Source organism: Lytechinus variegatus, chromosome 10, assembly GCF_018143015.1.
Source record: "Lytechinus variegatus isolate NC3 chromosome 10, Lvar_3.0, whole genome shotgun sequence".
Taxonomy (NCBI): Eukaryota; Metazoa; Echinodermata; class Echinoidea; order Temnopleuroida; family Toxopneustidae; genus Lytechinus; species Lytechinus variegatus.
The window spans coordinates 28018541-28034853 of NC_054749.1; the positions used below are offsets into that span (position 1 = coordinate 28018541).

Consider the following 16313-nt stretch of genomic DNA (forward strand, 5'->3'; position numbering starts at 1 on the left):
TGATATAGCATGTGCTTAAGTATATTAACTGTGATACAAGTAACATTTTTATAATAACTATTCTCCCATAGTATGTCAGATTTCTCATCTTCCAAAGATTTATAATACGTTTAATTTTATCTATCTTTACAGACCAATTAAGAACATTGAAGTCATTTGTGTTCTTGCATAATACAACACCAAGATATTTAATTGGTTCATCAGACCATTCCAAGTTGCATATACCATTTGTTTCATTGTAATTTATATTAAGTGGCATAACTTTGGTTTTATCTAAATTAAGTTTTAAGCCAGAATATTCCCCGAACTTAATAACCTCTTGAATTGCAACATTTCCTGCCTGGACGGAATTAACAAAAAGAGCGGTGTCGTCTGCTAACTGTGAGATCTTTAATTCTTTTGAAAATGGTTCTTTGTGGAATGGAATCTTAATACCACTGATTTTCTTGTTTGACCTTATCTGTGACGCCATTACTTCAACAACCAAAACAAATAACAAAGCCGATAGAGGGCACCCTTGCCTTACACCCTTTTCTATCTTAAACTGTTTCGAAATCCAACCATTATTTATTACCTTTCCCCCAGCGTTTTTATATAATACTTTAACCCATTGGATAAATGAATCTTTAAAGTTCAATCTTGACAGGGTTTCGAAAAGAAAGCTATGTCTCACACAATCAAATGCTTGTTTGAAGTCTAAAAAAAGTACCAATCCTTGTTGTTCCAAGATTTTGCAATAATCAATAACATCTTGTACCAACCTTAAGTTGTCTGAGGCTGAACGCCCCTTAATATAACCTGTTTGATCAAACGAAACAATTTTTTGGATTACTCGTTGAAGGCGTTGTGACAAAACTCTCGCTAAAATCTTATAATCTATATTTAATAATGAGATTGGCCTCCAATTATCTAATAATCTACTATCCCCTTTTTTAAATAACAGTGTGAGTATACCTTGCCTTTGACTTTCTGACAAACCCCCTTGAGCGTATCCTTCATTTAGACTGTCGATTAGCAAATCTTTTATGTCTGGCCAAAAACATTTATAAAACTCCGAGCTCAATCCATCGCAACCAGGTGCCTTATTATTTTGCATTGATAGCAAAGCTTTATAACATTCTTTTTCTGTCACCAGTTATATTCTGACCTAAAAGCTTGATATTCTAAGCATTTTTGGTACCAATGATTAAGATGGGCATCTTAAAAAACGATAGATGCGAGCGCGAAGCGCGAGCTGAAAATTTAGATATTTCGATCTGACAAAAAAATTAGTTTAATGGACATTTTTAATAAAGAACAAGATATATATCCAACAAAAGATTATTGCAAATCGAAGTTGGAGTTCTTTTGAGGTTTAGAACTGAAAACGGGACATTCTATTCACCTATTTGATCATGAAAAGTATGGGTTTTGCTACAGAAATGATGCGAGCGCGAAGCGCGAGCTGAAATTTTTTTATATTCCAATCTGAAAAGCGGACATTTTGAGCACGATTTTAGACAAAGAACAAGTTGTGTATCTCAATCTCGTTTGCTGATTTCTTTGTAACATTAAAATCTTATTTTATTTTTTGCACATGCGGAATTATTGGGGGCAAAACGATATGTTTGCCCCCCCTAACATTTTCATTGGTGGGGCGATTGCCCCCCCAGGATCGACGCCTCTGCCTAATTTGTATACTGTCCAGGATGTGCATAACTTTCTTATTTTACATCTGATTTTGAGGAAATTTTCAGTGGTATGCTGGTTTTTTTCTTGTTTTTTTGTTCAAATAAAATTTTTGTTGGGGTGGACTTGTCATTTAAAGATCTATTCTCAGAGACTTCAAAAGTTCGAAGAAAATTTAACCTACCTGTTTTTCTCTTGTAAATCATCATTACGATTCATAGTAGCTAGAAGCGCTTGTCTCAAATCGTCTGTTGACAAGTAAAATCATTAGTTTTAAAATAAAGAATGGTAAATAGTGCAATGGTAGACAATTTTGCATGCAGTGAAAGTTGCCTAGTAAAATATTTCTCACTCTCACATTGAATGTGAATTTCCTACCACCAACAAATACAAATATTGCAACGTACTGTACAACACTTAAGAAGTTGAGATATTGAAAATCGGGTAGAATAACAACTTCTTTTAACAGGAATAAATGACTCAGGGAACAGGGGGAGAATTCCCTGCTGCATTATAAATTTAATGATATGTATAAGAGATGCCACAGAAGAAAATGAACAAGTACATGTAGGATTACATCTGTCAAAGGTGCAATTACAAGGTACCCAATATGCATGTCCTGCAGTAGTCTTTAACCTTGAAAATAAGTATTCTGGACACATATAATGGGATAAAATGGGATAAATTTGCACATTTCATATCCTTTGGTCATACTTTGGACAGTGTGCAATGAAACTCATAATCATGTGTACACTAGATACTGCCAATGTGGAATGCTTGGGCCATTCTTGGTCACGTGTGTGACCGAAATCATGACAAATCTTGACTTCAATAAAATCTAACAATTTTAGAGATAATAAAATTAAACTTTCAAATCATGCTTCTGTGTGAAGTCCCAAAGAAGTGACTCACTCCTTTTGACCTCTGACCTTGAACCTGCATATTGGAGACAACAACAAATACTTCCAAATATATATATCATCTTAGAATGACTAAATCTAAAAAAATTCTAGATTTATAACTGATTAAAGTCGAATTTGTCATAACTTTGGTCACACTCATGAAGAAGAATAACCCTTTTATCCTCATCATGTTACCTATACCAATACTAATTTGTTACGTAAAGCAAGTGTTGATAAAACGTGAATAACCTGTCTCTGATCACCACCGACGATTAACAGCAAATGGAGATTAATCTAAAACCTAAACCAGTCTTATCTGCAGATTTCATAATCACACAGTAAATAAGAAATACTTCCAAATATATATATCATACTAGAATGACTAAATCTAAAAAAATTCTAGATTTATAACTGATTAAAGTCGAATTTGTCATAACTTTGGTCACACTCATGAAGAAGAATAACCCTTTTATCCTCATCATGTTACCTATACCAATACTAATTTGTTACGTAAAGCAAGTGTTGATAAAACGTGAATAACCTGTCTCTGATCACCACCGACGATTAACAGCAAATGGAGATTAATCTAAAACCTAAACCAGTCTTATCTGCAGATTTCATAATCACACAGTAAATAAGAAACATTCAACTTTAAGTGTAGGCCGGCTTATGGAAGTTCAAAACACTTGTTAAACAGGCAATAACACTGAATGTTAAGGTCAGAGGTCACTTACCTGTCGACATGTCAGAAGCTATTCTATCTGTCTCCTCTGTTCTACCAAGTTCTACCAATGAGCTTCAAGACAAAAAAAAAACATACATGTATAACCATGTGAATTCTGAAATTGTAAAATAAACCCCTACCCTCTTCATCAATGCATTTAGTCAAATAAAAAGAGTACAATTGAATATCATGAATTGAAGTGAACTCCCAATAAAATGAAAAAAACAATTTTATCAATAAGCATTATATACATGTAGCAAAAAAAAATGGATGGTAGGTGTTAAGCATGGAGACCAAATTCAAAATGTGCAATTTTCACCATCACCATGACATTTCAAAAGAATATCATTACCATTTATGAATACTGTTCGCATTTATACTGATAAACATGCAACTCTTATCAACTCTGTGCTAATTGTAACTGTGAACTGGGCTTTAGACAGGCCATCACCCCAACCTATCTCAAGGAAGGATTATTCCTACCAAGTACCCATTTATTACCCCTAGGTCGACTGCAACAATGTGTGAAAGAGTTTACATTGTTCATATTTCATACCTATCTGTGAGTCCTTTCTGTGCGAGAGCTAAACCCAACGTAGCATTCTCAGTCTCAGCACCAAACATTAGCACACTTGAATCATTAGATTGGATCTCATCTGGACAAGAAAAGATTTAAAAACAAACATTAGAATCTTCCAAGCAATTCTAACAGTCAAGAAATTTTGAAAAAAATACTCAATCTTCACTTATGAACTAAGACTAAACAATCAATCTACTCTCCAATTTATATATTCTAACTATATCTTGAACCTCAAATCATACAACACTATTACAGATAAAGAAGATATGAATGAAAATGATACAAGTACTTCCCTTATTTTGGATGTTAAAAATGCATCTTTAATATCATTATTAGTGCAATACTTTAACTTTTGTGAATAGATTCATATCATGCAAGGCAATATTTAAATGACTGCATGAATTATGTGGCATTAGCATTGTTGATAGGAAAGAAGGGTTGGACCATTCTTGAACAAGACTATAACCTGCAGGAGAACATACCTTGAGCCACAGGAAACATTGCCTCATCGGACTCCTCACCAAGTAGATGAAAACTGCCTTTACTCAGAGCAGGACTCATTCTATCTGTTGACTCTACACTGGCTCTTTTTGTAGAGGATGACGATTCCTCATCAGCAGTTACATCAATGTCACCATCCCCATTGGACAATCTTTCTCCTGCACCAAAGGTATCATAGATACTCCTTGTGGTTGTTCCTTCGGGAGTTGAGATGGTAATGTCCTGACGTAACTGATCGCTGACTTCAGTTGCATCCACAGAGTTCCGTAACTTCTCATACTGAGCCAGCGTGGAAGTTTCCAGCGGCGTCGATGGTGGCGTTTTTGCCGGGAACGCAGAGTAGAGCTCTCGCGAGTGAAGCTCAGGATCTCCGCCCCCTGCGTTCGGTGTGACACTTCCATTGACAAGTGCCATCTGTTGCCGTGTGATCTCCATCTCGTGGTTCTTCATTGAGTTGCGTATCCTCTGGTATTGATCAAGAAGCGAAACCTCTTGCGGCGTGGAAGGGGGCGTGGTGGCAGGAAACGACACCGGGAGGTCTTCAGACGTCGAAGAATGGTCCCTGGGTATATCTACCTCATTATCATTTACATCACTTCTAACTATTGGTGCCAACACTCCGGAAGGTTGAACTGGTCCTTGATCACTCAAACGTCCACTACTACTTGTAGATTCTGTGTCTTTGTCCGATCGTAGTGAACCTGAACTACCATCCGTGACACCGGACAAGGCTGGGCTTCCAGTGCTTTGACTAGGTATGCCCACACCTTGTGCTGTGAATCGTCCTGTATCGCTACTTGGAGCAAAGTCTTGTAAACTATCATGGGATTCTACTGATTCATTGCGTCCTGTATCTACAAGATTGACTTTAAATGATGGAGATCCTGCTAGTACTGATGAGGATGACGAGCCTTGATTGTCATTGAAAGATACTATAGACACAGAACCTTTCTTCTTGCCTTTTTTCTTCTTCTTCTCTTTATGACCTGACAACAATAAGACAGGAAATAATCACTTCATACAACATTCAACAGATACATTTGGTTTAAAATGTAAAATTAATCATACCTGGTGATGTCAATTTTCTATTTCTATTCATCTGATACACATGACTTTAACCTAATATCTAAACAGTACTAGGAACATAAAGTGCTCTGATCTAGACAACATGTCAATGTAAAGAGTGAAAGAAGGAAATAAGATGATCAGATATCAGTAATTATTCAAATTTCTCACATATCTTTGTTTCAGCTATAATTACATACATTGTAATTCCCCCAACTGCTTGTTATTCGTCTTCCAATTCATAAGGAAGGATGAACTGGCATATCCACAATCATGTAACAGTCAGAGCAATCGTATTCATGGCTTATCACTGCAGGGGGTCAAAGGTTACAGTATTCAATCACAGTCAGCTCTTCTGTTATCAAATTTTAAATATTTCCATAATTGGACTTTGAAAATAATTGGGATGTTTATATCATAAATCTGATCATCTGACACACACAAATAATTTTGACACCTTGCAGTTTAGCTGATGATTGATGTACAAATAAGAATACAAGTCACAGACTGTACTACATGTAGAAAGAAAAAAGACAAATATATTGAGCTCAACTTTCTCAATATTTCAGAGAAAAGAAAACAGACTGAAATTCTACAAATGACTTTTTAAATCAACCATTTTGGTATCACTTGATATATGACTTTATAGGACTATTTTCTTTTTTGTAAAAATAATTTCATTATTAATTTAATTGGTCAAATATTTCTTAGGATTTCTTCATATAATATCTTGATAAATTACAAGTACAGTTTATTGGAAAACAAAAGGGAAAAACAACATAAATGTGGTAGAACTGAGTTTTGAAACATTATTTTCAATCATCAAATATTCAATTCAATGCTGTTTAGTGCATTCATTTTTCCTTGTCAAATATTTCTTAAAATACAAAGTTGGTAATAATATTAATTATTGCATCTCCACAGTGAATGCACCGTTATACACCTTAGTTTGTTATCATGAAATAATTGCTATTTCAATCAAATTTTTTTTTTGTTGCTTTGAGTCAAGGTACTGATCTCATACATGTATGAACAACAAAACCAGGGTATTTTTGCTGCATTTATAGTAGAACATTTAGAGTCTTCTGACAAAGAGGTGTAACGCACTATACATGTTATCATTTTTATTTGATTGTAGTTCAAGACCTACAGACCTTGTGATGCAACACTGGCTACTATAACAGGTTCTGGGTCTTGTTCCTGGATGTTTGAGGCCTGGACTGTATCAGGGGCTTGTATGAATGAAGAAAGAGACTCCAATGCTGTAGGCTATAATAACAATAAGATGGAGGAATAGGAGGAGAATGGTATAATCAAAGGGGGGGGGGGAAATAAATAATAATAATTGGTATTTACATAGCACTTTATCAATCTAGGACTGCTCAAAGCGCTGCACAATTATAATTACCCGGTCACTGGATTCATAGTTTTTCAAGCAGCCTGTTTTATAGGCACACACTTCCTAAACCAACCACAATGACACTTGTTTCCTACCAATGAGTAAATGTGGGCCCATTTGTTATTTTTTGGGCTATCTTATTTCAATTTGCATACTATACACCATAAATATTCCTTCAACATTCACACATTCATAATTAATATCAGTTAGGAAATTACTTTCACTCTACGTTCATTAAGTCCTTTTGATATTGTGATGTCGCCATGGAAACCATGCATACGACACCATTTCATACCAGAAAATACAGGATACATTGCAATGTACAACGTGCAATACACCAGAGTTCTGAGTTGCTAATTTATCTGGGGCCCTTCTTACAAAGATTTGCGATTGATCAATCACAACTAGGGACGGCCAGCAACATCAATATCTATTATGCATGTTTGTTTAAAATATCTCCTAACTTTTGATTTGTATTCATGCATTTCATGTTTTCTTGAAAATTCACTGTGCTTCTCTTTGTTTACCAAAGACATCGTGCAAATTTCCTGTAGAAAAAATTATGACACTGATGGATTTCCATCTAGAGTTATGTTTGATTGGATCAATCGTAACTCTTAGTCAGACAGGGCCGTGCTCTTTCACACTTCCCTGTCATTTCAAATATAGTATACTTTTAATAATAAATATGGTCCATATGGATTGCAACTAAAGCTAACATTTACTCAGCCTAAGTTTTTGGACAATCCTCAAATTTGTGATGAACTTGGGTGACATTGATAAAAAAAGGCATTCAGTCTCCTTCACGTCCCCCCCCCCCTCTGCTTGCAAGCAGTCATTTATTGGGTCTACATTTACATCACTTTTCATGTCATACTTTTTTGGTAATCTACATACATGTATAATAGAGCAATTTACATCAGTGATGTACATGTATTTTCACAAAGTTTATCCAACCTTTTAAACCCCCATTCCACTTTTCTTTCTCAAACAATATTGCATGTTTTACACAATACTGTTTCCATCCACCCTTTGTCCCCCCCCCCCCTAGAACAGTGTACATGTATGTGGTTGAAACTACAATATAAACTTTGGCACAGTTGCAAAGTAAATATTGTGAATTGCAAAGTAAACATGGGCATATCATACACACACCCCTAAGGAAGTCAGTTTGGTCTGTGAATGGAATCTCCATGTTTATGTTGATAAAGATAATTTAGAGTTAGACCTGTGACACAAAATGTGACTAAATAATATCTCATCACTAAATTCTTCATACTATGATCTTCATGAGTTACATGCACCACTGATATGGCAGATAATTATCATGGCATTTACACACATTATATTGAACAGCTCATAATAGGACCTAAATTAGCTATGGCCAATATTTCATGAGTCACAGTCTGAAATTTTGGGAAAATGGTTCTTGAAATTACAGGAAAACAGGGAGGGGGATTGTGGAGCAATGCTATCTTCAGAAGGAGGGGGGGGGGGTGGGAACATGCTTGTAATTATAATAGATTATAGCCTGAATTCAGAAAAGTGATTTTGATTTTGAATTTCGAAACCATGGTTTATGGAGATTTCATGCATTAATCATGCTTTCCATGTGTATATCGAACAAGTGGAATGCCTCTGGCAGTCTCCCCTGCATTGCACGATTCAATATCCAGGGTGTATTAATAGCAGTTTAGTGTCTCTGTCTGACAGGGAAACTACTATAGGAAGTGAGCTAATTCCTAATAAACAAGGACAAGATATGTTTGCCAAACAGGGAGAAAATAACATGTACATGGGGACTTGGGGGTGATTTATTATCTGAAATACTCAAAAGAGTCCTGGGCTCCGTAACACAAAGGTTTGCGATGAATTGCAAATATGAAAGAACCGCACTAATTGGTTCCTGGTAAGAATTTAAAACCAAATACGCGTGTAACGTTGATATTAATTGGTCAGTTCATTTAGCGATTGATCGCTAATCTTTGTACGGAGCTCAGGAAACTGAAAAAAAGAGCACTAGCACACCAAATGGGATTACACCCCTCTGGGTCCCGTCTTACAAAGAGTTACAATTGATCCAAACAATCGTAACTCTATGGAAATCCATCAGTGTCTTAATTTTTTCTACAGGAAATCTGCAAAATGCCCTTTGTAAACAAAGGAAAATAAATCAAATTGTCAAGAAATCAATGACTTTATGGATATACATTCATATCTAGAATTTTTTGGAACAAACATGCATTTCATATGTTGACTTTGCTTACTTTCCATAGTTGCGATTGATCGTATCGATCACAACTCTTTGTAAGATGGGCCCCTGGTCACCGGATTACAAAACACTCACTCTACCAATTGAGCTTTCATTGCTCAGAGTAGTTGTACATGCAATCATTCATTACGTATTGAGATAACAAAAAATAAATAAACAAATGAAATATTCACCACATGGTGTACATCATCTGACACATGACACTATGCCTTTTTCAGAACATGATGCACATAACATGTACTGGCATATGGTTAATTGTAGTTAATGTTTTTCAAAAAACATGTTCAAACCAAAATTCTAAGTAGTCTGGCTTTAGCTGTCTACCTGTTTTCATATTTTCCCCATAGATAATGTAGATCTGGGGCATAAGTAATGAAATTAGATGACAGTTTATGAAATTACAATGAATAGTGACTATAATCACAGCCAAGTACAAAATAATCATTTGGCAAGAGATTACATTTTTGCACAGAATGAGGAAATTTGCCAATTCATACAACCTGGACATAATGATCTGAACCATAAATTGAATATTACTCCTACAGTACACATTGAAAGTGTGGTGCACTTTTAATTAGACTACACAGACAAGCTGAAGAAGAAAACTGAGGCCCTATATAAATGCAGGCTGTGGTCGATGGATAACTTGTGTTTAATAGCAGAATCATTTAGTCTCCATCCAGCGGGTTAATATACTTGTCATATGACCTGTCAATTCATACCGCCAAAACATCGAAGCATATTTGTTCTCTTGAAGTCCCGATGGACTATAAACTGACACTAAGCAAATATTATGAGAGATGAACTAGCAGTTATCACAGCTTAATACAAGCCGATTAAAGTTCAATCTTAATTTATATATGTATCAACCACTCATACTAGCTGTGGTATTTAAGTTACCTGGTGACTTGTCATTCTACAGTGTATATTAAACAGTTCAAGGAAAGCTCATGATCAACTTTTCTCTAATGACCTTTTGCGTTAACGGCTGAGCATTCAAATTCTTAGAACAAAAGGCATTGTATAGACGAGGTAACTAGAATAGTACATGTACATCAGGGGTAAAGTCTGGAAATCTGTTTGTTGTATTGTCTGCTCTTTGGCACATCTTACTATTGATTGGGCTCCTGTCAAATAGTATTGATCATGAAGACTTTGTTTCTCTTCAGCTTGGATGTGATGAATAAATTCTTTAAAGAATGCCCATGTCAGTGAATTTGAAAACCACCTTCATGATTTATCTCAAATGACCTTTCATAGCCCATGCGCAGTTTACAACCATGAACAAGCTTACATGAAATTCTACAACAGTAGCCACCCCCCTCCCGAGATTTCTTTGCAAGTATTAAACACGTACATACATGCAACACTATGCACTTTGATGTGAATATTTTCTTTGGAACACATATAAATAATCTGCCTTTTTGTATGCATTTGCAATACTCTGGCTGACCCTGCTCATATCTACGGCCACCGTGCCACGTTCAAATCATTGAGGTGCCCTAGCCAACTGGTCTACAAAGTCCAAATGGTGCAATATGGCAGCAATATTGCAGTACTTTGGTATGCATATGAATGAAGATCTAGAAAGTATAATACTGATAAGCACTGGTAATATATACCATCATATCACACTGGCATTTATGAACAACATACAATGTTTTAGTTAGGATAGTTTCTCACCTGTTTACTACCATTAAGCTCTGGGTTGTCAATATTGATAGCAAAGAGAATAGATCCTAGGCCTCTAGCCATAGTTGGTAACATCGTAGATCTCTCTTCATCTAGTAAGAAAGCCCATGGCTCATAGTACTGTCTGCATAGTCAAAGAGTGAGAAGATTTCCATGTATAAATGATAGTGGGCCTACAGGTAATTTAGGGGAGATATTAAAGCGATAAGAGGTAACCTGACATGTCCTCTTGCAACAATTTCTAAAGTTCGCCAAAGAAATTAGGGAACCTTAGGGTTAGCATTGATGTCGTGATTTTGGTTTGACCACATAAAAGGAAAAAAAATTGCCTTCTTGCTCTATATATTTTACATGGGATCAATTGTGACCTGGAGCGAATAATATCATGAAATCCATATCTAAAGGCCACCGCACACCTTACGACCCGACTGGTCGGCGACTGGCTTGCGAATGAGTGAGGGGAGATGTGACGTCACAGCGCTTGTCAACTTCAGAGTCGCAGACCGGTCAGGGACAAGTTGCAAGGAAAATCGGAAGGATTTGACATGTCGAATCCTTATGACTGGATCGCAAGCTCAATCCAACCTCCAGCCAATCAGACAGCAAGTTGTACGATGCGTATATAATAAACAACGCGCATATGCAGTAGTAAGCGCATTTCCCAGTTGTTATGGCAAAAAGCAAAAAGCGCATGCGTGAGTCGCAGACAGCGTGGTAGTCGGATCGCAAGGTGTGCGGTGTCGAGGCTTATGACTGCCTTGCGACCCATCTCCCCTCACTCAGTCACAAGCCAGTCGGCGACCAGTCGGGTCGTAAGGTGTGCGGTGGCCTTAAGACTTTTGATCAAAGGCAAATTGCAAGCTACCATACAATTTGGTGGATTCACAATATGGTGTGCCATCTATCAGTTGCAGCGATCTGGACAATTGTCTAACTTCTCGGTCGACATCAAGCGCAGGCGCAGGCAGCACTGTAACGTGACTGTAATGCTTCAAAAATGAGAACCACATGGCAGGAATTCACACACACACACAAAAAAACGGTCTAAATTTCACACAAAAATATTCAGTCATAATTCGCTCCCGAATCCTGGACCCTGGTAAGCAGTATATCCGGTCGAGCTACATCGGCCAGTGCTGATTAATCGCATGCATGCAATTTACTACTAGCGCATGCAACAGATGTCAACATTTTCCCACGTAGCATTGCAAATTTTGGCCTGTCCGCTGCAAGCGATACATGGCGCCCCCTATTATGAATCCACCAGCTTATAATTATACTGTGTAAACTGATTATCCAATTGGCAATTTGTAATAAGACTACAAACATTCATTAAAACACGTTTTTATTTTTTTCAAATTCAGACCTACAATTTTTTCATCTTATTATCAACAGCAGAACTAGTCTATTCCATGAATAAACGATCAATTCTTTCAGATAGAAAAATGGTTTGTAAATTGTAATATTAATAAATAATTTTGGCTATTTTGAATGACAACACTTACTTGATAATACTTGTTCCGCTGAGAATCATATGCATGTATCTCTCCAGGGAGTGCTCATTGAGAGTGCTTCGAAGCCACGCCCTTCCACGGCCAGCATCGGTGGTTATATGCTTGAGGGCACTATAACGTTGGATCTCATGCGGTGTCAGTTGCTCTTTTATGATGGGCCAGTAAACTGAAGCAGAGGAGATTGAATTGCAATATAGAATTAAAATGAAACTGAGGTGCATATAACTGTATTTCATAAGGTATTACATGGAAATAATAATTAATGATGTTGAGGAGGTAATATAATCAGGGGGGCGTTTCATGAAAGGACTTGTTGGATGTTTTATCCGACAAGTCCCATTTTATCCGACAGTTACCATAGTAACAGTACCTCTCAGCCAATCAACGTCAGAGAAAGATGTCAGATCTGACAACTTGTCTGATGAAAATATTGATGAAACACTCCCCAGATGTGACTTTCAAACAGAATACAAAGTACCAAAGTGAGACGTCACGATGGCGATGGTTTAGCGCGTAAGAAATGATCAGCAGTCGTTCTTAATGTCGCTTCTAACTCACAAACAGCTTTATGAAATGGCCCCCGGGTTCAACCAGGCCGCCATGACACCATGGCAACTGACGTCAATGCTTTAGTACTCAATTGCATTTAAAGCAGCAACAAACCAGCAGCCTAAATACTGCCACCTCAAGTCCTAAACTACCGACATCTGGCCAGCATCATGCAACATCCTAAACTATGTGGTTTTGTAATATAAGCCCATTTGAATGATAACATACTAATTTACCACTCAATACATTCATACCACACTTAATTATGTTAATACTAAGAAAATGAGAACTTGCTTCTAAAAAATAATTAGTTTCTTAGCAGGAATAAAGCTGTATAAGTTGCCTATTCATTTTTTGTTTTATTGAAGGTTATCTTAACCCTAAATCTCCCAGGGTATTTTGATTCTTGTCATTCCGGGGGGGGGGGGGGGCCATTATGGCCCCCCCTTAAGATCTCGGCCGCCGATCGCGCGAGCGACGCAAAAATTTGCATGCTGGTAGTGTGCGATGTAATCTACAAGGCTGTATGGTAAAATTTTCCAAAATAATGAGATTTTATTTTATATGAATTAATTATGCTAATTTATGCATAAATCATACTTTTTGCTCTAATTCACTAAATAAAGCTCCTAGAATGCTAATTTTTGGTAAAAATTTTCTTTGTAGCATTCTTAACAATCGTAATTAAAAAAAACTTTGGTTTGGAAATAAATTTCTTATGTATTTTATTGTTTTTTAACTTTTTGTTTTTTATTGTTTTTTCAATGGAAATTGTTCCAGACATAATTCTGATCATAAACAAGGCAAAATTAATTAAGTTTAATCAGTAAAAGTAGAAATAATGATACATTTATGAATTTTGGCTAAATACGCAATTTGCATTGGATTTGTACATGAAATCACGTTTATGAGCAATTTTGGGTCTGACATGCACTTGCATAATGTTGCGTAATGTCGTAACCGCGTACCCGGGCGTCACAACTTTGGTCTCAAAATTTGCGTGAGACTTGAATGTAAAAAGTCAGTGAGCTGCGAGGTGAAAAAATTTCGCGCAGCAGATATATCGCGAAAATTGTTGAGGGGGGGCCATTATGCCCCCCCCCCCGGGAGAATTAGGGTTAAAATGTATATTTTTAAGACAAATTGTTCATAACACAGTCAATGAGAGTATAATTGCTCAGTTCGCTTCTCCTTGAAGACATTATTGTGGCCTCTTATCCATAGCACATGTATGCTTGTGAGTGGTGATTGCTCTTGAAAAGAACTGATAAATGATCATTAAGATATGTGATCTGCTCTACATGTATCACAACTAGTGATTCAAGGACTTCAAGGAATCATTTGCCTTCTCCAAATTGTATGAGAAAAATAGTGATCCAAAGGAGTTATCAAAATTAATTGCATTATCTTATTTATCTTTTTCTCCTAATTTCACAAAAAATTCATTTATGACAACTTTTCTCCAATATTTGGCACTCCATACAAGAATGGTCTAGGTTATTAAACCAAGGGTATCTATAAAACTATTACATAGTAAGAAAACCATCTACTACAAAAACTTGTGGTCTGAAGCACTGGGGAACATAAGCTTCATGTACAGTATAAAATACAATACATTTTCTAATTAAATATCAATACACCTACATGTAAATGCAAGGCACTTAAAACCACTTCACTATATAATTATAACTTTACTGGCTTGTTTTGTTTAGAACTATTAAAGGGGAAGTAATAAGCAAAGAAAAATTGAGAAGGATTTCATGAAAAATCCACCCAATAATCTACATGTATACAGACTTAATATAGACTCTTTATAATTTTGTGATTAATCTTCATTGTGCATTCAACATACATTATGTAGGGGGCATATCATTTTATTCATATAAAGAGAAAGATTTTCTGTCATGAACCATTAGAAAATGGAAATTCATGGAATTTGTTTTAAACTACATTTGTATGGGGCAGCATATAAGGACAAAAAAAAATCAAATTTATAAAGACTTCGGAGTTATAATTATTTTAGCACTGCCTTCCATTTCCTTTAAAATTTGGCTTTGCCCCAATGAGCTCTTAATTCAAGCCCTGCTATCAGAATATACAAAAAAAAACACCCTTGTATTTTATTCATCAAGGTACATGAACTTCTTTGATAATGACAGTGAAAATATTAATTACACAAGTACTCTTCAACGAAATGAACAGAAACCGAGAGTCTTAATGCCAAAAATAAACTGGGAAGGTGATATTAATACTGATAATTGATATTGTACACTACTCGGCTTACATGGTAGGCCTATATCAACATTCATTAACTTTATTCCTATCAATTTTCCATGAAATATATCTTAATTTCTTTGTCTTTGAAATAATCATGTTTTCAACTCCAGCAATGAGAAGAGGGTTAAGAATGAAAATATATATTTTTTCTCTCTCTCTTTCCTTCCTTCTTTTTATTGAGGGGCATGCAAATTTCTTCTGTATAAATATGCCCCCCTCCCCCGGAAAAAATCCTGGATCCGTCTTTATTCCCTTGTTCTCTCTCTCCCCCTCTTTCTTTCTTTCCTCCCTCCCTCCCTCCCTCTCTTTTCTTACCAGGTTCAACATCAGGTTTGATGAGTGGTAGATTGGGCATGGTCAGACCAGTCATCTGTCTGTATATGGTGAAAGAAAATAAATCAATAATTAACGCAAATCATCTGGAACCAATTAATAGGGGAAGTGTATGTACAGGTAATCATTTGTACTGGATTGCAAGTTCCAAACTGTGATCAATTATGAATTCAAATTGATTCAGAGATTAATAAAATGTTTAGAAAAATCAATAGCAAATTCAATGAGCAATGATTGATTTAGGACCAAAATTTCACTCAGAATTTATTAAATTTTACTTGCCAAGGGCCACGAGAATTGTAAACATACAAAAAAAAATAACGGTAAAAAAAAAATGATTGATCATCCCACCCCCCAACTTTCAAAAAAGTTCCAAAGCCCCCGCTTGCAATGCCTTACTAGTGTACATGTACAATAAAAAAGAGCTGTGATCAACATCACACTTGACTGACATTAATCTCAAATTCACAATTAAGATCAATTACAGTCCTTGATCAATTCGAGTTTGAATTCATGTACATGTACCACTCACAACCAGAGCTGCCAACCTGAACAGGAACATTTCAGTATGTTAAAAGCTGAAAATCAGTATTTTGGCGAGGAAATCAGTATTTTCAAAGAAATATCATAGGACAACACATAAACTGAAACTTGAGTATTTTGCATGAAACCATCAGTATTCTTCTCATTTTTCAGTACTAAATACTGAAAATCCGTACTACTTGGCAGCTCTGCACAACCCTTCATTAAACATCTGCATAAGAATAAAAAAATAAATGATATAGCACAATTCTTTAATAGTGAAGTATGTAAAAACAAGGCAAAAAAGGAAGAAGC

General features: G+C 36.1%; 1 protein-coding gene across 1 annotated transcript in view; it reads right to left on the reverse strand.

Annotated features, from left to right (window-relative positions):
* LOC121422673 (sorting nexin-29-like) overlaps positions 1-16313 on the reverse strand; it is a 35832-nt gene that overhangs the window by 13497 nt on the left and 6022 nt on the right. The window contains exons 3-10 of the mRNA XM_041617835.1: positions 15459-15517; positions 12309-12483; positions 10795-10927; positions 6595-6709; positions 4357-5361; positions 3851-3950; positions 3305-3366; positions 1853-1916 (exon numbers count right to left, since the gene is read on the reverse strand). Coding sequence (XP_041473769.1) covers positions 1853-1916; positions 3305-3366; positions 3851-3950; positions 4357-5361; positions 6595-6709; positions 10795-10927; positions 12309-12483; positions 15459-15517 — 1713 coding nt within the window. The remainder of the gene's footprint in view (positions 1-1852; positions 1917-3304; positions 3367-3850; positions 3951-4356; positions 5362-6594; positions 6710-10794; positions 10928-12308; positions 12484-15458; positions 15518-16313) is intronic.